The sequence below is a fragment of the Microcaecilia unicolor genome, chromosome 9, assembly GCF_901765095.1.
Source record: "Microcaecilia unicolor chromosome 9, aMicUni1.1, whole genome shotgun sequence".
NCBI classification, from domain to species: domain Eukaryota; kingdom Metazoa; phylum Chordata; class Amphibia; order Gymnophiona; family Siphonopidae; genus Microcaecilia; species Microcaecilia unicolor.
In genome coordinates, this window is record NC_044039.1 from 117,728,286 (window position 1) to 117,755,453 (window position 27,168).

The 27,168-nt window shown below is 45.9% G+C and overlaps 1 protein-coding gene across 5 annotated transcripts in view; it reads right to left on the minus strand.

Moving 5' to 3' along the window:
* The window catches only part of LOC115477350 (glutamate carboxypeptidase 2-like), a 378,970-nt gene that overhangs the window by 279,295 nt on the left and 72,507 nt on the right, over positions 1–27,168 (minus strand). For 4 of the 5 annotated variants that reach the window (XM_030214175.1, XM_030214174.1, XM_030214173.1 and 1 more), the window contains 2 exons: positions 25,162–25,451; positions 10,898–11,023 (listed from right to left, as the gene is read on the minus strand). In XM_030214175.1, the coding sequence (XP_030070035.1) occupies positions 10,898–11,023; positions 25,162–25,410 (375 nt within the window). In that variant the 5' untranslated portion in view covers positions 25,411–25,451. The remainder of the gene's footprint in view (positions 1–10,897; positions 11,024–25,161; positions 25,452–27,168) is intronic. The other variant, XM_030214177.1, reaches the window with a different exon arrangement.

The following is a 27,168-nucleotide window of genomic DNA, read 5'->3' on the forward strand; positions in this document are numbered from 1 at the left end:
CTTTGGTGGCCATAAGTACATAAGTAATGCCACACTGGGAAAAGACCAAAGGTCCATCGAGCCCAGCATCCTGTCCACGACAGCGGCCAATCCAGGCCAAGAGCATTTGGCAAGCTTCCCAAACGTACAAACATTCTATACATCTTATTCCTGGAATTGTGGATTTTTCCCAAGTCCATTTAGTAGCGGTTTATGGACTTGTCCTTTAGGAAACCATCTAACCCCTTTTTAAACTCTGCCAAGCTAACCGCCTTCACCACGTTCTCCGGCAACGAATTCCATTGTTTAATTACGCGTTGGGTGAAGAAACTTTTTCTCCGATTTGCTTTAAATTTACTACACTGTAGTTTCATCGTATGCCCCCTAGTCCTAGTATTTTTGGAAAGCGTGAACAGACACTTCACATCCACCTGTTCCACTCCACTCATTATTTTATATACCTCTATCATGTCTCCCCTCAGCCATCTCTTCTCCAAACTGAAAAGCCCTAGCCTCCTTAGTCTTTCTTCATAGGGAAGTCGTCCCGTCCCCGCTATCATTTTAGTCGCCCTTCGCTGCACCTTTTCCAATTCTACTATATCTTTTTTGAGATGCGGCGACCAAAATTGAACACAATTCTCAAGGTGCGGTCGCACCATGGAGCGATACAATGGCATTATAACATCCTCACACCTGTTTTCCATACCTTTCCGAATAATAATAATAATTCAATTTGCTTTCCTAGCCACAGCAGCACACTGAGCAGAAGGATTCAGTGTATTATCGACGACGACACCCAGATCCCTTTCTTGGTCCGTAACTCCTAACGCGGAACCTTGCATGACGTAGCTATAATTCGGGTTCTTTTTTCCCACATGCATCACCTTGCACTTGCTCACATTAAACGTCATCTGCCATTTAGCCGCCCAGTCTCCCAGTCTCGTAAGGTCCTTCTGCAATTTTTCACAATCTTGTCGCAAGTTAACGACTTTGAATAACTTTGTGTTATCAGCAAATTTAATTACCTCGCTAGTTACTCCCATCTCTAAATCATTTATAAATATATTAAAAAGCAGCAGTCCTAGCACAGACCCCTGAGGAACCCCACTAGCTACCCTTCTCCATTGTGAATACTGCCCATTTAACCCCACTCTCTGGTTTCCTATCCTTCAGCCAGTTTTTAATCCACAATAGGACATTTCCTCCTATCCCATGACCCTCCAATTTCCTCTGTAGCCTTTCATGAGGTACCTTGTCAAACGCCTTTTGAAAATCCAGATACACAATATCAACTGGCTTCCCTTTGTCCACATGTTTGTTTACTCCTTCAAAGAATTGAAGTAAATTGGTCAGGCAAGATTTCCCCAAACAAAAGCCGTGCTGACTTGGTCAAATGAATACCAGGCCTATGTTTGGCTTGTTCAAACTCAACCAGCCTGTGCTGAATATCGGCTTGGTTGGTTAAGTTTGAACTGTCCAAAAATAAACCGGATATTCCATGTTGGTCACTGGAAATGGCCTGGCATTGAATATCTGGGCTCAGCGTCGACTGCAGGAGTTAGCCGAGCTAACTGCAATGGTCTGAATATTGGACTCTATATTTGCTCCTTAATGTGTTAAACAGCAGCATCGTGCTTTATATTACTAAAAGGCATGTTAGTATGTTCGTTTAAAGTACCATGGGCTACCTGATGAGATGGAATGCATGCTCCCGGGAAGCTGAATAGCACAGCTTGCTGAGTGGATTACAAGATGTGCTATTCATTTACCACAAGAATCACTAATCAACTGGAATGTGCTGTCCTCGCCAGTTCCCCATTCCATGCCCCCTTCTGCATTAGCTGCTGAATGTGACAACTAGCGCAACACTATTATTGTGCATTAATTCATGTATTAAATACCTAACACAGGCCCCTAAGCACATTGTTCTGGGGCGGGGGAGGTAAGTGCCCACAGAAAATGCAGGTGCAAATCTCTGCATGTAGTTTTTCATTGGGTTGTTCTAAAAGGGAAAGACGTGTATTTTTTCACTGTGAGAACTGGCACAAAATCTATATGGCATGCCTAGATATCCGCACCACAATCCAGGCATATTCTGTAACAACATGTGTAACTTAATTGGCTTAATGAGCTAATTAGCATTGATAACAGCATTTAACAAGCAATAATAAGCACTAATTGGTAATAATTAGAATTTACATGCAGAGCTAAGCATATTCTGTAATGAACTGTGCCTAAATTCTAATGTATGCAGTTCAAAAGGGACATGGCTATGGATGGAGAAATGCGTGTTTCGTGGGCATTCCAAAATCTACACGCATATTTTTAGAATATGGCCCAGTGTGCGTAAATATACGGACAGGGATTTAGGCCACATTTTCACTGGTATAAATGGAGGCATGTAGTTTTAGACGCTGGGATATCAATTAAGTGTAGCGCCCCCCAGTGGCGGAAAGATGTAATTACTATGAAAATGATTTTTCAAGTCAAGGTTGGTTCCCTGTTTATCCAACCACTGAGAGGTGAGGCAGAAAATAAAATGTTGTTCAATGTGGTGAACAATTTTCCTGGACCCTTTACAGCTTCAATTAATAAGCAAAGCACAAAGTTTCAGTAAATAACTTTATTGCACCAATCAATTGAATAAAGATATAAAATCCAGTGAAAAGTGCTATAGTTGAAGTGCAATGAACTAGAAATAGAATGCTTTCTAATAACAACTCAAGTTTTCTTTTTTTAAACTAACAGAACCAAACAATTCTCTCTTCAAGACAATCTGACTCTTCAATACCACTTACTCAGAAACATGGGTGTTAATCAGATAAGTGTTTATTTTCCAGTGCATATTTCCTAGTAAAAAAGGTGCCAGTACTCAAATGCTAGGCCACTCTTCAGGGGTGGGGTAATCACTGAGGGACCCATCCCACAATAGCCAAGCCCCCTGCAACCGGTCACAGAATGTAAGACAAGGCAGAATTGGTGTGTAGAGCCTGAGCTCTTTCATTAAAACTTGGGGTCCATGGGTCAATTTTAGCAGACAATGGAAAAGATGTCGGTACTCAGTACCCCCAAGTACCCCCTCAAAAAAAGCCCTACTATTTTCTAAACATTTAACCTTTTCAAGTTGACAAACTTGAATTATTCTTTTCTCCTTTTTCAAAAGAACTGATCCTTTGTACTTTTATATCTTTCAGGTAATTAATTTCCAGGATCTTTAACCAATTCAGGTAAGTACATACTTATTCTTTCAATACTATCAGAGATCTGATCATATGTATAGTTTTTTTTAGGTGTGCAGATGATATTATAGTCACTTATCTGCGTCCATTTCTTCAAAGCTTGCTTGCATGGGGGCCCAAAGTTAATCTTCTGGACTCAGTTCAGAGCATGTCTATATGGCTGGTTTCCTGCCTTTAATAAAACTGAATAGGAAAAATACCCTATCTCCCTTGACGATTTTACCAAATATACCTTACTCTGGGTCAGGGATTTCACTGTGGCCAATTAACTATAGATAAATAAAAAATAATTATTCCCTGGCACGCAGTCCCCTATTCTTTAACTGTATCCCATTCCCTGTTCTAAAGGAACCAGGCCTCAGTCATTACACAGACACACACACACACACACATACACACATACACACACACACACACACACACACACATACACACACCCTGACTCAGCTCTTGCTCACAAGCTGAACTTTCACAGCATTCCAGTAAAGGCTCTCTGCTGTGAGTGAACTAAATTTATTTCATTTACAATCCCACATCAGTCTTGACCCTCTCACAATCCACTCAGTATCCTTTCATGACAATTAAAGCAAATTTATTCCAAATTAAATTAAAACAGATGCTTTCACAGGTATCTACTTTTTACTATCAACTCAGTACTGGTCCTTATTCATCCAAATTTCAGAATAATTTGGCCACTCTCTCAAGCATCACAGCTGCCACAGTACACAATCTGCCACATCACAGTCCTGGGCTCCTCTGTAGAGAGAACTGTGAACAGGGTTGCCAGGTGGAAAAATTTTTTCCCACCCAATCCAGCCCAAAGCCAGCCCAAACTCAAACCCCGCCCCTGACACCCCCACCCCCGCGTCATCACCCCGCCCCCGCCGTAATCAACCCCGCCCCCGCTGTCATCGGCCCCGCCTCCCCGTCATCGGCCCCGCCTCCCCCGTCATCGGCCCCCGCCCAGAACGTCACTAACCCCGCCCAAAACGTCACTAACCCCGCCCCCCGCGGCCGAAAAAAACCGCCCGAAAAACCGCGGAAAAGAAGAAAAAGAAGCCCAAAAAACCGCGACCCGCCACAGGGCAAAAATTTCCCGCGGCGGGTCGCGGAAAACCGCCCAATTGGGCAGGAAAACCGCCCACCTGGCAACACTGATTGTGAAGCTCCTTACCCAGGCAGACCCAGGGCAACAAAGTCTTGGCTTGGTCACCTGCCCTGTAACCACCAATCAGGCAGCTTCCCTGGGAATGTTGCTAAACTTTTACAGTTAAGAATATGGTGACAGGCTCCGTTTTGAAACCCACTTTTCCCATTGAAATTAATGGGGGAAAATGGATTTCAATGCAAAACACAGTGTAAATTACAGAACATTAAAATAAAAAATATAGTATTGTCCAGATCACATTTTACAGATTCCATTCCATGTTTTAAATTTTTAAAACTCCTTAAAGACACCATTTTATTTATTTATTGCATTTGTATCCCACATTTTCCCACCTCTTTGCAGGCTCAATGTGGCACTATTTTGACTCAAAAACACCACTACAATTCAACGAAACTTAACCAAAATTTCCACACCTGTTAAATAAAACATGCACTCACATACACCATCGATGGAATTCAAAAATATGCAACCGGAGCAGCACAAGGTGCTCTGCACCCAAAATTCCCATAAAAGCTACTAATAATACATATTAATTTTTTAAGGGTCTAGCCCACCTTAAGGGACCCTCTGGACCCCCGACCATAAAAATATAATTTTTATTCAGGGAAGGCCCGAAAAATAACGTTACAAAAAGCTCAAAAATAAAGCTAAAGTAAATTAATATAAGGCCCTAGGGCCTCCTTCCTTATCCCCTGGACATCCACCCTGGGGTCCATTTGCATCTTCAGGGTCCCGGTAGACCCCCAGCACCACCGACCTTTTCATCATGGTAGGCCATGGAAGCCTACCGGGGAACCTCAAAAATCGGGGCCCCGGCTTCACTTTGCAGCCTACCGGAGCTCCTGTGCCTAATCCGCGCATGCGCTGGATCCAGCGTGCATGTGCGGACCAGACCCAGAGCCAGCTGCTTTCCTCACTGCCCTGCTTCTCCAGCTTTGCAGTGGTGCGCCACTCGCGTCTGCCATTTTTTCAGTTTTTGCAGCTTTCTTCAGCCCCAGGGCTTGCTCCGGTCCTGAAACGGGACCCAAAAATGACAAAGCAAGCCCGGGCCAGCCGGAAAACGCTGGCCACCAATGAAAGAGCCAGCCAAATGGGCTAAAAATGGCCCAAAAACTGTGCGGACCCAAAAAAGGGTCCCCCCCAAAAAATGGGACACAGCAGAAAAAGCCCCAAAAAGAGGGAGACGGACTCCAGAGCCACAGATCAGCCCCCAAACTGGCAACGGACCCCAGAGCCGCCCCCAACATGGCCAAAAGACCACCAGGACCACCCTTTACATAAGCATATTCTATGTACTGTGCCATATGCTTACACAGAAATGTTTACCGTGCAGATTTTTTAGGCGCCTTATATAGAATCTAGCCCACAGTGCATAACTTCAAGGGGGCGTGCACATGGGCAGAGCATGGGTGGGACATGAGTTTGTCTCCCACTTACCTGTATATGCACAACTTGCAGAATACTATAAGTTACATGCGCCTTTGCTGCATTTGGGAGCACCACAGTTAAACCAGGTCTATGGACGGTGTAACTGCAGACACCAGTTATGCTAGTATTCTATAATGATACCAGTAGCATGCCAAGGATGGGGCAGTGGGGGGCGGTCTGCCCTGGGTTCAGGCAGCAAGGGGGTGCATGGAGCAGTCGCAGGCTGTTGGCTCCGCCGGTCCCCTGCCCCCTTTGATGTTACTTCCTGTTCCGGTGCAGGGGACTGGCAGAGACGACAGCCGCACGACTGCTCTGTACACCCCTCTTGCTAGGAGGAAGGGTGGTGGGGGTGATGTTCCTCGGGGAAGTGGGGGGTGGGTGATGCACCTTGGGGGTGGAGGGGTGGGGGTGTGATGCACCTCGGGGGGAGGGTGCAGTGGAGACCCTCCCTGAGTGGCAAGCAAAATAAGTATGCCACTGATGATACCTAACCACCCAAGTATCATTAAAGAATATGCTCCCATCGTGTGTTATCAGGGGACCTAACTGGAAGAACCCTGTTACAGAATTGCTTCCAAAAGGTGCAGGCATTTTTCACCAAGGACTTTTTCACAATGAAAGTACACGTTAACTTTCATTTTGAACCTAGCTAAAAGAAAAGAACCTGTATATAATAAAACCTGCTAAATGAGACAGGTAATTTATCCAAGAAAATTCAAACGTATGTATGTATTTCCAGATCCTACTCCAATCCCACTCCCTGGAATGCCTTCCCCTACTGTGGCTTAAAGTGTGTATGTACTGGATCTACACTAGATTTCAGTTAACGCTGCTTAATGTCAGTTTTTACCATGCATTAGCTGCAAATCTAACATGGCAATTAGTAGAGGCATTTTTAACCTAATCTAATATAGGGCTCTTACAGATCACTTAATCCAAAAGTGTTTCTGAGCAGTTTACAATAAAAAGGCAATACATTCATTGGGAATTACAATTTGAAAGGTAACATTGTAGAAGCATTCAATAATCTTCATTTTTTTCAAATTTTTTTGGAAAAGATAGATTTTTAGATATTTTCAAAATAACACGTAGGAAGATAATAATTTAATATGCAAGAGTAAAGTGTTCTAAATAGAAGTCACTTGAAAGGAAAAATAACCATCCAGTATTCTTTTAAAACTAAGCCCTTTAAATATGGAAATCAAATAATTGAGTTGGTCTACTAGATTGAGAAATTCTGATTAAATCAATTAGATGTACAGACGCTTGACTGAGAATACATGGAATATTAAACAGGTCATTTTAAACAATATCCCCTGGATTCTATAAATGGCACGCAAATTTCTATGCACAAAATTATATGCTATCCTGAGATGCACGCACAACTAAATTGGCTACCCAGCCAATTAGCACCAATAATTGGGCACTATTAGCATTAATTGGCAACCATTTGGATTTGCACATGCATCTTGCTAAGCACTATTCTATAAAGATCTGCGTACAGATCTTATAGAGCACAACCGAAAAGGAGGTGTGGCCATGGGTGGGGCGTGGGTGGGGCATAGGCATGCAGTATTACTAAATAGCGGGGATCTGCATCTAACTTACACAGTAGGATTTACACCAGGTTTCAGCTGGTGTAAATCCTCACACCAAAGTTTTGTCTGGAAATCAGCTCTAAGCTCTACTCTATAAATGGCCCACAACTCAGAGTGCTGTTTAAAGAATAGTGCTGTGTGCAGATTTTTTTGGCACCATTTACTAAATCTATTCCTATACATGCTAGACATGGATGCCAGTGGAGCTTTATTAATAAAGGTGTTTTTATTTTTTTTATTCGGGCTCTGTGTTAAAGTTCTCATTAGTGCACGGTGCCTGCCACATAAGGAAGCACTTTCCGCCTCCTATTTAGGAGGTGCTAAGTGCTCCCTAGCCAGTTAACATGTGGTAAGTATAACACGCTACATGGATAATATTTCCATGCCCATTCCCCACCCATGCCACACCCCCAAGAGAGAAATTGTGGAAAATTCATGAATGCGTTGTTTGCTGCAAAATAGCAGGAAAAGTACCACAACACATTTTAACAGGTCCATCTGGAGGAAGATCGATCCCGTATTTTCTTGTAGTTGAACCAACTATGTGGAACACTCTTCCTGTAGAAACGCGCCAAATCACTTCATTGTTGATGTTTACAAAACAGTTAAAGACCTATCTGTTCTGCGAGGCATTTCATTGAATGATTGCAGTTAGTTATTTAGAGGAATTGTTGCATGTTATATGTATTTTTTGTTATGTGTTTGCTATTTTTGAGTTGCGTTTTACTTTTTATGAGTGTAAGTTGTAACCTGCCTAGATGTATGGAATAAGCGGGAAATAAATTTGATAAATAAATAAACATGGTGTGCATGAGCCTGTTTTTGCTCATCAACCATGCATTAACTTCTGGGTTCTATAAAAGTCACCCAAATTTTGATATGCAACTAAATTGGTCAACGAGCCATTAACAATCAATTATTGGCTTTAATTGGCACTAATTTAGAATTGCACGCACAACTGCCTATGCACGATTCTATAAAGAACCGTGCCTACCTTCTCTCGCGTTCAACCCCAAATGGGAGGGCCATGGGCAAGTCATGGGCATTCCCAAAAGTTACATGCAGTGTTACAGAATTGGGGATATGTGCGCCCAACTTGCGTGCCAGGATTTACACCTAGCTTCAGCAGGCGTAAATCCTGGTGCATGCGTCTGGTAGCGCTATACAAATGTTAATAATAATAATAATAATAATAGTTTAGTCACTGTTCAATAAAGGTTGCTCATCCCAGAGCGCCCTTCATAGGATAGTGCTGTGCACCAATTTTTCTTGGCACCCAAATTGGGTTTTGGACAGCTGGAATTTGTTCATGTTCTGCAATGCTCGAAGAAAGTTCCTTTTTGCACTGGAATAGTAGCAATTTGTGGAGCTGATATTGGGAAAAAATACTTCTTTAGTCAAGCTAAATACTTGTGGGACTTTATTTTGATATAAATCATGAACTACCAGTGGCGTGTGTTGGAACTTTGGGGAATTGATGTGAATATTTTTGTTTTTTTTATGACTAAAACATACAGTGTGGGTGTTGGCTATTTTTCTCAGTTTTTTTAGTTAGCAACTTTTTTCTCCATTTCTGGAGTTTTTTTGTTGCTCTCTTTTTCTGGAGATAGATAATTTAGGGCTTCTTTTACAAAGCCATGCTAGCAATTCCCACGCGACAAATAAGAGGAAGCCCATAGGAATTGAATGGGCTTCCTCTCATTTGGCGCATCGGGAATTGGTAGCGCGGTTTTGTAAAAGAAGCCCTTAGTGAGGCCAGTGATAGTATCTGCGAACCCCTTTAGGGATAGACTGACAAGTTTGATCAGACCATTGCTCTTTGAGTTTTGAGGCCTGGTTGTGAGATTTTTCACATCTCCTCACAGTCTATGTTAGCTATCCTGTTAGCAAACTGCATGTTTCATGCTCTTTTTGTGACTCAAATTTGGCTACCATTTACTGAATCTAGTCCTAAGAGCCTAATACACTTTAGTAAGAGGGTCCCTTATACTTTTACCTACAAATAGAGTGGGTGATTTTCCATGGATTTTCTGTGGTAAAGAATTGTACTGCCTGCAGACATAGGGCCAGATGCACTAAACTTAACGAGCAATTAACGAGCAAGTAGTAAACCCTGGCATGCACTAAAGGCCATTTTTCTATCACGGTAGCAGCTAACGAAAATGGAATGCAGATGATTATAATGAGCTGCACTGCTATTGCAAGGCTATTATAATGAGATGCACTAACACTTACCGATTTACCATGGAAAACCTAACGTGAGGTCTGCACCTCTCGTTAGGCTGGGGCTGCTGTGAATGGACCCATGGAAACCAGTGGGAAAAGCGCCTAACACCCATGTAAAAAAAAAAAATAAAAAAAAGAACAAGCTGCGTGTCCCAAGTGCTCATCAGGGACATCCTTGCCTAACATGGATGTCCTTCAGGGACGTCCCTAACGAGCACTTAGCTTTCTTTCTTCCCTTCCGACGTCGCCGCCGCTCCCCCCTCTCCCTGCATTGAAATGACAGCTTCCCGCAGCCCCGGCCCCCCCCTCCATCCTCCGCACCCCCACGGTGCCCACCCCCGCCACCCCCCTTGAGGTCATCGTCACTCCTCCCTTCCACCTGCCCCCCTCTGTCTGCCACCGGGCCGGGCCCTCACAACGCCTCTCACCTCCGTGTGAAGGCACTGCAGCAGGCAACAGCTGATCGCCTCCCTTCGGACTTCCCTCCTTTCCTCCCTGGCCCGCCCTTGTCTGACGTAAGTAACTTACGTAAGTAACTTACGTCAGAGGAGGGCGGGCCAGGGAGGAAAGGAGGGAAGTCCGAACGGAAGTGTTAAGTGTTAACGCTTGGCTACTCTGCACATGCTCGACCGGCCGACTGTTTAACGATGGAATAGAGAATGCAAGTGAGCTACAATGAGCAGCTCATTTGCATTCCTATTCCTTCATGCATGCCCGTTCCTTACCGATTCGCTTAAGGGCTTTAATGATTTTTTAGTGCATCTTGCCCATAGTTTTTAAGCTACCCTATCTATGCATCAAGACAGATTTCAAAAGCCATTTATCCAAGTTAATTCCAGTTTCCATGCATAATGGTGTTATCTAAAAATTGCCCATCTTTACGCTAACTAAAAATACCCATAGGTTTCAACAAGTGTTTGGCCAGTTTAAGGAGAAAAGTATAGGTGGGATTGAGAAACAAGATACATAACTTTGCATTTTCAAATGTACACATGTCATTTCCCAGCTAAACTGAGCTCACACCAAAGCAGATGCAAAGTCCATGGGCTACTTGTAAACTGTGAATAATTTTCAAAAGAAAACTGCATGCTATGAAAATTTGTACAAAGTTCACATGTGCAAAGTTCCTGCAAACTTTACTCCGAGACATGCAGTTTTAAAAACTGTTTTCTTCAGTCCTAAGCACAGTTCTTGATAATACCAAGTATAAGTATGAAAGATTTCAGCATGTGCAGGAAAAGATTTAGTAATAGACTTACCTTGTCACCTCTAAATATCTTTCCATAACGCACTATGGCTACTGTTCCAGTCAGATTCATAGATAAATTCCTTGTCAGATACATGAAGTCTTCCACGGTACCATAATTAACATAAACCAGGTCACCCTACGGACACATTAAACCAGAGTTAAGGTGACAGATAATGTCATTACATGATCTCTACCTCTGAGCCTCTATCATTCTCTGACTCTCTTACTTTTTTTTCTGCCCACTTCTAATCCAATGTACAGAAAACATTCAGCTAAACTTTACTTTCAGAAGTTTTCTTAAGGAAGGCTTTAAAGATCTAATCAGGTAGAAAAAGTACAGCGCTAGGCATCAGGAAAATGTAGGGGTCTTAGTTTGTCTGCTGCAACCATCAACAGGCTACTTTGAGACCTACCAACTAGGCACATTAGTGTGTTAGTGGTTTTATGACAATTAACATGAATTTATCTGTCAGTACAGCTTTTAATACCCTCAAATCTCAGGTTCAACATTGAGGCAAAATAATGAGCTAGAATGCATGCATTAACATGGAAAAGTGTTAACACACCTTGTGTCAGATTCAGTAAATGATGCTCAAAGTCAGACGCCCTTTATATCTTTGCTAAGCGCCAATTCTATAAAAGTCACTTAGCAGTAAGTAACCTTTATATAATAGCGCTTAGTGTAGATTTACGTGCCCAGCTGTGGGTGCCAGGACTGACACCTGCTGAAACCTGGTCTAAATACTGGCATTCAACTAATGGCAGGTGGATGTGTAAATTGCCCTATTCTATAACACCGTGGGGTCCTTTTAAAAAGCTACAGTAAAAAGTGGCCTGCGGTAGTGTGGATGCATCTTTTGGGCACATGCTGGGCCTCTTTTTACCGTGGCTGTGAAAAAGGCCATTTTTTAATGGGCCGGGAAATAGGTGCGCACAAAAATTAAAACTAGCGCACACTTATTTATGGCCTGAGGCCTTACTGCTAGCCATTGACTTAGCAGTAAGGGCTCATGTGCTACCCGCACGGTAACCATGTAGCTTGCACCAACATGGCCGCACTGCCGATTACCGACAGGAACGCCCCCCTGTGGTAGAAAATAGAAAAAATATTTTCTACCACTGGATTCGGTGTGCGCCAAACTCGGAATTACAGCTGGGTGCACTTGCTACCCTGGCAGTAGTGCCAATTTGGTGCTTGCTACCTGCGCATTAGCCCTCCCACAGCTTTGTAAAAGGGCCCCTGTGCCTAAATTTTGGGAATGCCCCTGACCCACCATGCACCTCCCCTTGCCATGCCTTTTGCACTCCACGTGAGACAATTTAGGCATGCACTGTTATAGAGCAGTGCATAGGCAGATCTTAACACAAGTCCTAATTAGATCCAATTAACATCAATAATTGAATGTTAACAGCTCAATAACTAACTTGTGCGTAGAACTGGGATCTACATCCAAATTTGGGTGACCTTTATAGAATCCAGGGGCTTGTGTTATATCTTTACTCCTTTATTCTATAACAGGTCACCTAAAGTTAGGTGCTGATTGCATGCATTAAAGCGAATGCTACATACCTGTAGAAGGTATTCTCCGAGGACAGCAGGCTGATTGTTCTCACTGATGGGTGACGTCCACGGCAGCCCCCTCCAATCGGAACTTCACTAGCAAAGGCCTTTGCTAGCCCTCGCGCGCCGATGCGCACCGCGCATGCGCGGCCGTCTTCCCGCCCGAACCGGCTCGTGTTCGTCAGTCCCATATGTAGCAAGACAAAGACAAGGGAAGACACAACTCCAAAGGGGAGGCGGGCAGGTTTGTGAGAACAATCGGCCTGCTGTCCTCGGAGAATACCTTCTACAGGTATGTAGCATTCGCTTTCTCCGAGGACAAGCAGGCTGCTTGTTCTCACTGATGAGGTATCCCTAGCCCCCAGGCTCACTCAAAACAACAAACATGGTCAATTGGGCCTCGCAACGGCGAGGACATAACTGAGATTGACCTAACAATTTATCCAACTAACTGAGAGTGTAGCCTGGAACAGAAAAAACATGGGCCTAGGGGGGTGGAGTTGGATTCTAAACCCCGAACAGATTCTAAGAACTGACTGCCCGAACCGACTGTCGCGTCGGGTATCCTACTGCAGGCAGTAATGAGATGTGAATGTGTGGACAGATGACCACGTCGCAGCTTTGCAGATCTCTTCAATAGTGGCTGACTTCAAGTGGGCCACTGACGCTGCCATGGCTCTAACATTGTGAGCCGTGACATGACCCTCAAAGAGCCAGCCCAGCCTGGGCGTAAGTGAAGGAAATGCAATCTGCTAGCCAATTGGATATGGTGCGTTTCCCCACAGCCACTCCCCTCCTGTTGGGATCAAAAGAAACAAACATTTGGGCTGACTGTCTGTTGGGCTGTGTCCGCTCCAGATAGAAGGCCAATGCTCTTTTGCAGTCCATGTGTGCAAGCTGCCGTTCAGCAGGGCAGGAATGAGGACGGGGAAAGAATGTTGGCAAGACAATTGACTGGTTCAGATGGAACTCCGACACCACCTTTGGCAAGAACTTAGGGTGAGTGCGGAGGACTACTCTATTATGATGAAATTTGGTATAAGGAGCATGAGCTACTAGGGCTTGAAGCTCACTGACTCTGCGACCTGAAGTTACTGCCACCAAGAAAATGACCTTCCAGGTCAAGTACTTCAGATGGCAGGAGTTCAGTGGCCCAAAAGGAGGTTTCATCAGCTGGGTGCGAACGACATTGAGATCCCATGACACGGTAGGAGGTTTGACGGGGGCTTTGACAAAAGCAAACCTCTCATGAAGCGAACAACTAAAGGCTGTCCTGAGATAGGCTTACCTTCCACATGGTAATGGTATGCACTGATTGCGCTAAGGTGAACCCTTACAGAGTTGGTCTTGAGACCAGACTCAGACAAGTGCAGAAGGTATTCAAGCAGGGTCTGTGTAGGACAGGAGCGAGGATCTAAGGCCTTGCTGTCACACCAGACGGCAAACCTCCTCCATAGAAAGAAGTAACTCCTCTTAGTGGAATCTTTTCTGGAAGCAAGCAAGACACGGGAGACACCCTCCGACAGCCCCAAAGAGGCAAAGTCTACGCTCTCAACATCCAGGCCATGAGAGCCAGAGACTGGAGGTTGGGATGCAGAAGCACCCCTTCGTTCTGGGTGATGAGGGTCGGAAAACACTCCAATCTCCACGGTTCTTCGGAGGACAACTCCAGAAGGAGAGGGAACCAGATCTGACGCGGCCAAAAAGGAGCAATCAGAATCATGGTGCCTCGGTCTTGCTTGAGTTTCAACAAAGTCTTCCCCACCAGAGGTATGGGAGGATAAGCATACAGCAGGCCTTCCCCACAATCCAGGAGGAAGGCATCCGATGCCAGTCTGCCGTGGGCCTGAAGTCTGGAACAGAACTGAGGGACCTTGTGGTTGGCTCAAGATGCAAAGAGATCTACCAAGGGGGTGCCCCACACCTGGAAGATCTGGCACACTATTCTGGAGTTGAGCGACCACTCGTGAGGTTGCATAATCCTGCTCAACCTGTCGGCCAGACTGTTGTTTACGCCTGCCAGATATGTGGTTTGGAGCAACATGCCGTAACGGCGAGCCCACAGCCACATGCTGACGGCCTCCTGACACAGGGGGTGAGATCCGGTGCCCCCCTGCTTGTTGATGTAATACATGGCAACCTGGTTGTCTGTCTGAATTTGGATAATTTGGTGGGACAGCCGATCTCTGAAGCCTTCAGAGCGTTCCAGACCGCTCGTAACTCCAGGAGATTGATCTGCAGATCGAATTCTGGAGGGACCAGCTTCCCTGGGTGTGAAGCCCATCGACATGAGCCCCCCACGCCAGGAGAGACGCATCCATTGTCAGCACTTTTTGTGGCTGAGGAATTTGGAAAGGGCGTCCCAGAGTCAAATTGGACCAAATCGTCCACCAATACAGGGATTTGAGAAAACTCGTGGACAGGTGGATGACGTCTTCTAGATCCCCAGCAGCTTGAAACCACTGGGAAGCTAGGGTCCATTGAGCAGATCGCATGTGAAGATGAGCCATGGGAGTCACATGAACTGTGGAGGCCATGTGGCCAAGCAATCTCAACATCTGCCGAGCTGTGATCTGCTGTGACGCTTGTACCTGGGAGAAGAGGGACAACAGATTGTTGGCCCTTGTCTCCGGAAGATAGGCACAAGCCGTCCGAGTATCCAGCAGAGCTCCTATGAATTTGAGTCTCTGTACTGGGAGAAGATGGGACTTTGGATAATTTATCACAAACCCCAGTAGCTCCAGGAGTCGAATAGTCATCTGCATGGACTGTAGAGCTCCTGCCTCGGATGTGTTCTTCACCAGCCAATCGTCGAGATAAGGGAACACATGCACTCCCAGCCTGCGAAGCGCTGCTGCTACTACAGCCAGGCACTTCGTGAACACCCTGGCGCAGAGGCGAGCCCAAAGGGTAGCACACAGTACTGGAAGTGACGCGTGCCCAGCTGAAATCGCAGATACTGCCTTTGAGCTGGCAATATCGGATGTGTGTGTAGGCGTCCTTCTAGTCCAGAGAGCATAGCCAATCGTTTTCCTGAATCATGGGAAGAAGGGTGCCCAGGAAAAGCATCCTGAACTTTTCCTTGACCAGATATCTGTTCAGGGCCCTTAGGTCTAGGATGGGACGCATCCCCCCTGTTTTCTTTTCCACAAGGAAGTACCTGGAATAGAATCCCAGCCCTTCTTGCCCGGATGGCAAGGGCTCGAACGCATTGGCACTGAGAAGGGCGGAGAGTTCCTCTGCAAGTACCTGCTTGTGCTGGAAGCTGTAGGACTGAGCTCCCGGTGGGCAATTTGGAGGCTTCGAGGCCAAATTGAGAGTGTATCCTTGCCGGACTATTTGAAGAACCCACCGGTCAGAGGTTATAAGAGGCCACCTTTGGTGAAAAACGTTTAACCTCCCCCCGACCGGCAGATCGCCCGGCACGGACACGTTGATGTCGGCTATGCTCTGCTGGAGCCAGTCAAAAGCTCGTCCCCTGCTTTTGCTGGGGAGCCGTGGGGCCTTGCTGAGGCGCACGCTGCTGATGAGAGCGACGCGCGCTGGGGCTTAGCCTGGGCCGCAGGCTGTCGAGAAGGAGAATTGTACCTACGCTTACCAGAAGAGTAGGGAACAGCCCTCCTTCCCCCATAAAACGTCTACCTGAGGAGGTAGATGCTGAAGGCTGCCGGCGAGAGAACTTGTCGAAAGCGGTATCCCGCTGGTGGAGCTGTTCTACCACCTGTTTGACCTTTTCTCCAAAAATGTTGTCCGCTCGGCAAGGGGAGTCCGCAATCCGCTGCTGGATCCTATTCTCCAGGTCAAAGGCACGCAGCCATGAGAGTCTGCGCATCACCACACCTTGAGCAGCGGCCCTGGACGCAACATCAAAGGTATCATATACCCCTCTGGCCAGGAATTTTCTGCACGCCTTCAGCTGCCTGACCACCTCCTGAAACGGCTTCGCTTGCTCAGGAGGGAGCTTGTCCACCAAGCCCGCCAACTGCCACACATTGTTCCGCATATGGATGCTCGTATAGAGCTGGTAGGACTGAATCTTGGCCATGAGCATAGAGGAATGATAGGCCTTCCTCCCAAAGGAGTCTAAGGTTCTGGAGTCTTTGCCCGGGGGCGCCAAAGCATGTTCTCTAGAACTCTTAGCCTTCTTTAGGGCCAGATCCACACACCAGTCGTGAGGCAACTGAGTGCGCATCAGCTCTGGGTCCCCATGGATCCGATACTGGGATTCGATCTTCTTGGGAATGTGGGAATTAGTTAGTGGCTTGGTCCAGTTCGCCAGCAATATCTTTTTTAGGACATGATGCATAGGTACTGTGGATGCTTCCTTAGGTGGAGAAGGATAGTCCAAGAGCTCAAACATTTCAGCCCTGGGCTCATCCTCCACAACCACTGGGGAAGGGGATGGCCGTAGACATCTCCCGAACAAAGGCCGCGAAAGACAGACTCTCGGGAGGAGAAAGCTGTCTTTCAGGGGAGGGAGTGGGATCAGAAGGAAGACCATCAGACTCCTCGTCAGAGAAATATCTGATGTCCTCCTCCTCCTCCCACGAGGCTCACCATCAGTATCAGACACAAGTTCACGAACCTGCGTCTGAAGCCGTGCCCGACTCGACTCCGTGGAAACACGGCCACGGTAGGAGCGTCGAGAGGTGGACTCCCTCGCCCGCATCGGTGAAGCTCCCTCCGCCGACGTCGTCGGGGAGTCTGCCTGGGAGGCGGCCGCAGCGGAGGCCTCACCCCAGGCAAGGGGCCAGCCGGCGCCTCACTCGACTGTACCGGTGGCGCAAGCACCCCCAGTACCGGAGGGAAGGGCGCAACAGCTCTCCCAGAATCTCTGGAAGAACGGCCCGGAGACTCTCGTGCAGAGCGGCTGTGGAGAAAGACTGGGAAGCCGATGCAGGCATCGATGTCAGAGTCTGTTCCGGGCGTGGAGGCGGTTCTGGGCTGTCCAAGGGGGGAGCGCATCGACACCTCCTGAATAGAGGGTGAGCGGTCCTCCTGATGCCGATGCCTACTGGGTGCCGACTCCCTCGGCGACCCAGAGCTCTCGGTACCGAGACGGGAAGGAGACCGGTGACGATGCTTCATAGACTTCTTCAAGCGAAGCATGTCACCGGAGCTTCCCGGTACCGACGAGGAGGACGTAGAATCCAACCGTCGCTTCCTCGGGGCCGAGGCCGAAAAAGGTCGATCTCGGGGGGCTGTACCGCAGGAGCCCTCAGGGCAGGGGGAGACCCACCCGAAGGCTCACCGCCACCAGCAGGGGAATGGACAGCCCTCACCTGCACTCCAGACGAAGCACCACTGTCCGACGACATCAGCAACAGCGGGGATTCCGGTACCACCGACGCCGACGCAGCCTTTCAATACTTCGGTACCGACGATGCCGGAGGTAGAGGCCTCGATGCAGTCGATACCGATACCGAGGTCGAAGACTCGATGCTGTCGACGTCGATGCACTCGACGCCCGTGCTGTTGTCGGCGAAGCACCCGAGAACAACGCGTTCCACTGGGCCAATCTCACTACCTGAGTCCTCTTTTTAAAAGAGCGCAAAGACTACAGGCCTGCATGGCGGTGCCCAGCCCCCAGACACTGAAGACACGAAGCGTGCCTATCAGTGAGCGAGATTACCCGGGCGCACTGGGTGCCTTCTTGAAGCCGCTGGAAGACTTCGATGACATGGGCGGAAAAATCACGCCGGCGAAATCAAAATTCGTGATGATGACGAAGGGCACCAAAAAGAAGGGAGAAAAACCCGAATCGAGGCCAAATAGGCCGGTCCCGAAAGCGAAAGGAAACTTACACGGGGAAAAAGACTGGAAACACGGGAAAAGGGTAAAGACCGATTGGTCTCCTTTTTTTTTTTTTAGCTAAATCGCGAAGATGCGCGAGGTCAACTTGAGGGGGCATGAAACGGCGGTAAAACACGACCGTCCTGAGCGCGGACAAAAGAAGACTGACAAACACGAGCCGGTTTGGGCGCGGTGCGCATCGGCGTGCGAGGGCTAGCAAAGGCCTTTGCTAGTGAAGTTCCGATTGGAGGGGGCTGCCGTGGACGTCACCCATCAGTGAGAACAAGCAGCCTGCTTGTCCTCGGAGAAATTATAGAATACTATCACTTATGTATAAGACTGTTACAGTTATGTAAAAAGAGCTAGCAACGTGCTCAGCAGTATTCTATAACATACACACACAACCACCTTAGACCATAAATGTAAGGGGGCTTCACGAGGGGTGCGGAGGCATGGGTATGTCCAACATTTACATGTGCAACATACGGAATACTGTATGTTACACACTAAAATGCTGCATTAAGGTCAGTGGTCTTCCCTAATTTTTAAGTGGGGGCTACTTTGGATCCAACTGAGCCACCAAATACCTTCCCACGTGAGACCTCGACACTGCTGATTAATGTGAGTCAATGTCATCCACTCCACCAGTCTGTTTTCAAACTTTTTATTGGGTGTATCCTCAAGAAGGTTGACATTTCCAAATACATTGTCTACTGAGAAATACCTTGTCCTTCAAGCATGTGGCCACCTAGGGTTCAGGCCCACCCAACGTAGCACATGTTTAGTGGTAGCTGGTGGGGATCCCAAGCTACGCCAGATGAAGACTTCCCCCTGATGATAATGAAAACGCTACTCTCCATGATACCGGCATCTGCACATACTTAGTTTTCAGTGCATGCCTGCTGCAGACTGCCAAGGAGGAAAGAAGCGTTTTCCCGCCAGCTGAGATATTTTTTTGGGTGGGGGAGGGGGAGAACACTTGGTGCCCACTCACTTCTTGCCTAGGCCCACCCAAAATCTGTTGTCTGGCTATGCCCCTGGAAAGAGCATAGCAGAAAAAAAGTTGGAATGATGAAGAAGGCTGCCTCAGAGATCTCCAGGGGTCACCACTGGCCCCTGAGCCATGCATTGAAGAACACCGATTTAGACACACACATTTACACCTGCCACAGACATGGCATAAGTGCATATGCCTAATTTAGGCACACTGATGCTGACTTGTAATCTATCAGAGACTTATAAAAGAGCACTTACGCTCATAAGTGCTCTTATAGAACAGATTCACAGCCCACTTAAATGGATGCTTAACTTGTCGTGCCCAGTTCTAGAATTACCCCCTTATTGCAGATTGGGCATGAAAGATAACTACACCTCTGGAGGTTTATATAACTGTCTCCAGAGAGCACTGATTCCTTAAGGCAGGAGCTGATGCCCTCAGGGACCAATTAAAAGTGTTCACCATCTGTAAAAATAAAAATGCACCTCACCCCCCACCCCAAGCCACCTTCCTCCGTTCCACTCCTTCTGACACAGGAATGGCTTCTATAAATAGCATAAATAGATCACGATCAAGGCTGGAGTGGGCTTCGACAGCATACCAGTAATTGGGATTAGGACTGGGGCTGGGCAGAAGTCTACGGTCTGTACTCCAAAATTGACAGGGAGAGATAGAGATTAAGGGCTAGATGCACTAAGCTTTCCGAGCCAGCAACGTGGGTTTTAAACTGGTTTTAGCCAGTTTAACGTGCAAGTAGTAAACAGGGACATGCACAAAAGGGCATTTTCCGATCACGGTAGCAGCTAACAAAAATGGAATGCAAATGATCCAAAGGCTATTATAATGAGCTGCACTACCGTTACAAGGCTATTATAATGAGATGCACTACTGTTTTCCGATCTCCTTACCGTGGAAAACCTAATGGAGGTCTGCACCTCTCGTTGGGGCTGCTGTGAGGGAATCGGAAGGAAAAAAAAAGTGCTCATCAAGGTCGTCCTTCTAAAGTGCCTAACATGGACGCCCTTCACTCAAAAACAAAAAAGGACGTCCCTGACGAGCACTTGGACGTTTTTTCTTCCCCAGATTTTTTTGTTATGGGTGTCCTTCAGTGCCCGAAATGCCCACTACCGGAGAAATGACCCCCTTCCCGCGGCTCTGCCTGCTCTCTGCTCCCCTCCTGTTTGGGATTGCACCCAGGCACTGTTCCTGGCTGGCTCTTCCTTCAGAAAGAAAATGGATGAAAATTATTTATATTATATCTTTTTTGGAGGTGCCCCAAATGACCGCCAGCATCGGGATGTGCGAGGACGTCCAAATCAAAAACTATTTGGACGTCCCTTTTGATTATGCCCTTCCTCCAGGTCTCTCTCAGCCAATCACAGCGTGTTTAGCTGACACCGGTGTCAGCTAAACGCGCTGTGATTGGCTGAGACCTGGAGGAGGGGCATAATCGAAAGGGACGTCCAAATAGTTTTTTTGATTGGATGTCCTCACATGTCCCGATGCGCAATCCTTCCCCTCCTTCCGAGCGTGGGGCAGCAGGGATCACCGGCTGTACCGGCGGCTGCAGTTGTGCTCCAGCCCACTGCTCTGGCAATGCTTGTCAGGGACGCCTTTTTGGATGTCCTTGGCATGTGCAGAAAAGGTGGAGGAGTCCGATCAAGAGGACGTGTGTTTCAAATCTGGGAGAGCCCCCCCCCCCCCCCCATGCGCTCCCGTAAAGAAAGAAATAACTGACTTTTTTTATTTGCGTTTTCATCCTTTTCTCCATAGACTGAGTGAAGGACATCCATGAAGAATGTCCTTGGCATGCGCAGAGCAGCCAGCATAACGCTTGGCTGCTCTGCGCATGCTTGACTGGCCAACTGGCCGACTGGCTTCCAAGGGAATAGAGAATGCAAGTGAGTTACAACGAGCAGCTCATTTGCATTCCGATTCCTTGATGCATGGCCATTCCCTACCTTCGCTATGTAATCGGTAAGGGAAGGGCTCTTCCGAGGACCTTAGTGCATCTGGCCCTAAGTATACCAGTATTTAATAAATAATGAAGTGGAACCTGTGCAGAGTGTCAGATTCAACTCTGTTCACCTTGTTGGGCAGACTGGATGGACCATGCGGGTCTTTATCTGTCCACATTTACCATGTTATTATGTTACAAAGTGGCAAACCTCTGGAGGCCCAGTGGTCCCCTTTCCCTGCTCTACATGAAAGGGCCCTGCCTTCTCGGGCATGTCAAATTTCTAGTGGTTGTGTGGTCCCAGAAGACCTACATCCTAGATCTGGAGCAACATGTGATTTAAAAAAAAAAAAAAAAGTAGCTCCCTTGATACAAGCCCCACTACCTACAAAAAATTGCAAGTGTTTATCCTGAGGTTCCCTGACCAGACCTGCCAAATCTCCTGCATTGTAAAGGAAACTCCCATTGGGAACCATGTCCCATCCAAAATAAGAACTCTCCTGAGGAATATGGGGGAACTCGAGAATCACTGCTTAGCTTTTTCTCTGCCTGTGGCTGACCAGAAACAGCTTCAGAACTAACTGCTGACACTTCCCTCTGTGAGATTAATAGGCAAAATGTGTTGGCTGCCAGATTTTAAGTTGTTCAATGTCACAGGGCAGCCAGAGAAGTAGTACACAGGGGGGAGGAGTATGGGCAGAATGGGGTGGAGCATAAGCTAGGTTGAGAAATGAGGTCATAATCTACTGCTGAAAAAAATGCTTCCTCTTGGCATCTCTGCCTGATCCTTGCACTGATCACAACTCACCCCCAAAAGTCCATAATCCTCTAAAGGACAGCAGGTACAGCTGAACATCTTTTTGTTTGGAAGGGACAAACAAACCAAGCTCTGTCCCATATCCCTGGTTGATGATGATGTAGGATATCAAAAATTGGCCCCACCCCTCTCACTGCTCCATTCCACTGCTTTTGCCCCTGTTCTGTCCTCTGCCAGCCTTTTCCTTGGTTGTGATGTGGCTCTGGGGTGAGTGACACTTTTTCTGTTATGCTCACTGCAGAGTCACATCAGCAATGCATGATGGTGGGTGCAGTTATAGGGCAACTGTGATTCCACTTGCCTGTCTGTTTAGAACTGTTAAATGATTGGTTAAGCTGTTGCCAGTTGGTAAGCTCTGTTCCCATTGGCGGGTTTCCCCCCTGCTTACTGGGTCAGAGCGTCCCCTGTTTTATTCCCTCTAGTCATCATGAGCAAGGTTGCCAGGTAGGCGGTTTTCTGCGACCCGCTGCGGGAAATTTCTGCCCGCCGTGGGTTGCAATTTTTTTGGGCTTCTTTTATTTGAGCCGGGCGGGGGGTTTTTCACCGCCGGCTGCAGTTTTTCACCCCGCGGGGGGCGTGGTTAGTGACGTGGGGGGGGGTGAGGTTAGTGACATAGTGGGCGGGGGTGTTGACGTAGTGGGCGAGGGTGTTACGTAATGGGCGGGAGTGTTGATGTAGGGGTGGGGCTGTTGACGAAGGGGGAGGGGGTGTTGATGTAGGGGGCGGGGCTTCGCTTAACTCAAGATTATCTCTACTTCAGGAAGCAGGTGAAAGCTTGGCTCTTCAACCAGGCTTTTAACAGAAGAAGCAATGATACCAGCTGCACATATTATAGCAGAGCATGTTTATCCACTCCTACCCTAGCTAAGATAATGTTCAAGCACCTCTCTGACCTCATTTGCAATTCTCTTTAAACTAGTCCCTTACTTTCTTACTCCTGTTACTCTATCTATCTATCTATATGTGTCATCTTTGCTTACACCCTATGCTATTAAAATATTTTATTGTGTATTGTGTTGGCATTGCATGTAACATACTATGCCATACTTTGTTTTTGTTTGTTTGAATATTTTACTGCTGTAATTATCTATTGCTTATGTTTGACTTATTCTTGCTGTACACCACCTTGAGTGAATTCCTTCAAAAAGGCGGTAAATAAATCCTATTAAATAATAAATAAAATTCAACAACCAGGAATGTTTCCCTTAGCACTTTCCCACAAAGACTCCTCTTAGGGCTGGGTTAATACTCTCTCTTACCAACCAATTCCCCCCCCCCCCCCCCCCAAGTAACTCTAGGGATGGACTCCCAACAACTCAGTAATCCCTAGTATAATGGGGCATTACATAGTAATGAGCTACTTTGCATGCATTTGCCTGTGATATAGCTCATTATTTTCATAGCTGATATTTTGGGTATTAAAAGCCTTCCGGTTGATATTGAAAACAATTTAACCGGCCAGAAAAGGCTGCTGACTGGGTTAAATTGCTGTTTGAGGCTATCTAGTCATTTTCAGTGGCACTTTCTTCACTGAAAATGACCAGTTAGTGCCTAAGTGAAAACCAGCTATGTTGGGGGGGGTTTCAGCACTTGGTCGCTTAAGTTCTGATTTTCAGAACGTAACTGGCCAGGTTTAGCGCATAAATGTGACCACAGAATTAGAGTTCTATCTTTAAGCACTAGACCAGTTAGGTTCTGAATATTGACTTAACCAATTATGTGCTAGCTGGCTAAAAAAAAAAAAAAACAAACCCAGATATCTAATGCCAAAGCCTGGACAGTGCCGGGCATTAAATATATGGGAATAATGCCAGCAGCGGTCAGCAAAATGCTCACTTCCGCCAGCTGAATATTAACCCCCATATTTATAGTGTTTAACTTGTATTAATTGACCAAAACCACATTAATGCTGCTCAGTAAATAGGTCTCACATATATTCAGTGATGCCAGCAGATTTGAAACTAAATTGATATTTGGAACAGGATTAAGGATAAGATAAGATAAAGTAAACATGCTAGCATTATTTATTTATTTATCGAGAATTTATTAACCACCTTTTAAAGAGAGTCACCCAAGGCAGTGTACAACAGGTACAGTTTAACATAAAACTTACAATTTTATTGGCATAACAATAGTAAAATACCCAAGAATAAACAAAATTCCAATAAATGAGGTAAACCTGAACAGTAAATTGAAACCTAATAATAGAACTACCAGAACGATCAGACTTTCATTATTGCACACAGGCATTTCAACTTTTATCACCTCTGTTCAGTTCCTCAGCAGGCTGGCAGTAGGTCACAGATGAGTTATTATCTTTTACATATAACTCATGAGGTTGCTTATCAAAGATCTAATCAGTTTAAGAGTTTGTACTGAAGGCAATAAATATAGCAGCATGCTTAGAAGGTATGAAAGCCAAAAAGATTTAGCATTAAAACTTGGCTTATATGCCAGAATTCCTGCATTTCAACTGTAATTTTATCTCCTCAATATAACACAGTGCTGATAGGAACACTTGGGCAACTGCTTGAACATAATACACTGCAAAGATTTCAGTGTCATTGGATTAAAGTTAGATAAATGAAAGAACTTGTTACAGGTTCACTGAATGGTGGTTCCACCAATTTGGAAAAACCTGCTGGGAGTCACTCGAGAGAGTGCTTTCTTCTGGCGGGCTCTACTTATGGAATAAATTTCCAGGGTACATCCTTGCTGAAGGAAATTTGAAATGCTTTCAAGCATTGTTAGAAGCATATTTATTTTCTCAGACCTTTGGGGATCAATTGGATGGAGAGGCTAAGAATCATTGAGTCAGACTCTGGATATTTCAGGTATTCAAGTTGATTGTGTTCTTGATGGATGAGTATTATTTTTGAGGTATTTTATAGTGGTATTCTTTTCCTTTAGTTTTTGAGATTTTTATTATAAACCACCTAGATCTGGTAAGACAGGCAGTATACAAATGTTAATAAATGATAAATGATCATGAGTAGTAATGACTGGTGGGTTTGGTTATATTAAACAGCACTTCAAAACTCAAACAAGTTGTGCTTAACCACATATCACTGCTATATTCAACTGTATCTATAAACCTGCCGAAGACATTGAAAGAAGGGAGGAAAAATATAAATTGAAGTCATTCTTACCAAAATTTCTCCAGCTGGTGAATAGGCATTGAATGGGGTCACGACCGTAGGGTCCTCCTGATCTGGGCTCAGGATTTTTTCTTTTTTGGCAGATTGTTCAGTTTCAGTGCCATTTTCCCACTGGATGGCTATGTAGTTAGGATCACTTGCATTTGGATACGAAAGCAAGACGTTGTAAGTGTATATTCTAACTCCGTCAAGGTATGATTGTCCACTCACCATTGATGTGATTTGCCAAAGTGGTTTCATCTTGTTCACTTCCAGCAATGTGGGGCTTCTTGGTGAAAAACCTGCATCAAAACGTTGGCAGCCATTGTTATAGATCTAATAACAATAATAATAATAATAATAATAATATCTTATATTCTGCCATTAAACTATGATACTATGTGGATCACATTCCAAAGAAAACTGACCATTATCAGGAAATACAATCATCATAATCAAAAAGTAGAATAATTGTAATATATTTAGGTCCCATTTTACAAAGCAGCAGTAAGCCAAATGTGGGCTTACCGCTTGCTAAAAAAGAACTACTGCCGGGCTTCCTCAGCAGCCCGGCGGTAGTTCCCCACCCCCAGCATTGCTGTCATATCCGGTGCTACATTATTTATTTTTGTAGAGCTGGTGTGTACCCGGAGATAATCAGGCAGTGCCGTGAGCTGCCCTGTTACCACCAGGTTAGTAACAGGAGCCTTTACCGCCACATCAATGTGTGGCAGTAAGGGCCCTCCCCAAATGGCCACATGGCAAGTGCTTCACTTGCTGTGCAGCGATTTCTTTAAAAAAGAAAGACCTATCTTTTATCCACTGCGGTAAAAGGTGGCCTTGGCGCACATCGAAAACACACACTGACGCCAGTGCAGGTCACTTTTGCCGCAGCTTGCTAAAACTACTACTACTACTTATTTCTAAGCGCTACTAGACGTACGCAGCACTGTACACTTGAACATGAAGAGACAGTCCCTGCTCGACAGGAGTTTTACAATCTAATTAGGACAGAAAAACAGGACAACAAGAGATAAAGGAATATTAAGTGAGGATGATAAATAAGGGTTCTGAACAAGTGGATAAGGGTTAGGAGTTAAAAGCAGCATCAAAAAGGTGGGCTTTTAGCTTAGATTTGAAGACAGCCAGAGATGGAGCTTGACTACCGGCTCAGGAAGTCTATTCCAGGCATATGGTGCAGCAAGATAAAATGAATGGAGTCTGGAGTTAGCAGTGGAGGCGAAGGGTGCAGATAAGAGAGATTTACCCAGTGAACGGAGTTCCTGGGGAGGAAGTAGGGAGAGATGAGAGTGGAGAGTACTGAGGAGCTGCAGAGTGAATGCACTTATAGGTCAATAAGAGGAGTTTGAATTGTATGCGGGAAACGGATAGGAAGCCCAGTGAAGTGACTTGAGGAGAGGGCTAATAATGAGCATAACGACACTGGCGGAATATTTGGAACAGATTGAAGAGGAGAGAGATGGCTAAGTGGGAGACCTGTGAGAAGCAAGTTGCAATAGGTCTAAGCAAAAGGTGATAAGAGTGTGGATGAGGGTTTCTGGTAGTGTGCTCAGAAAGGAAAGGGCAAATTTTGCTGATATTATAGAGAAAGAACGACAGGTTTTAGCAGTCTATTGAATATGTGCCCCAAGGGGCCTGTTTACTAAGGTGTGCTATAGCACAGCTTAGTAAACAGGGCCCTAAAAGAAAATAAAAATATAATGATCGGAATTAGATGAACAGGAACAACAGGCCCCTTTCAATGGCAATAGTGTTATATCCCTAATATACATTTTCTAAATAAATGAGTTTTTAATCAAGTTTCTAAATTGCATATAACCACTTGCAGTAAATAAAAGGTTAGTGATAGTTTTATCCAATCTTGCTGCCTGTAAGAAAGGAGGACCATCTAATAATTTAATCTCCTTTTTCCCTGTAAGGTTTGGAAGGTAAACATACTTAAATTTCTCATAGGCTGTGATTTACAAAATTTTGAGGAGCACGACCAAATGAAACCTT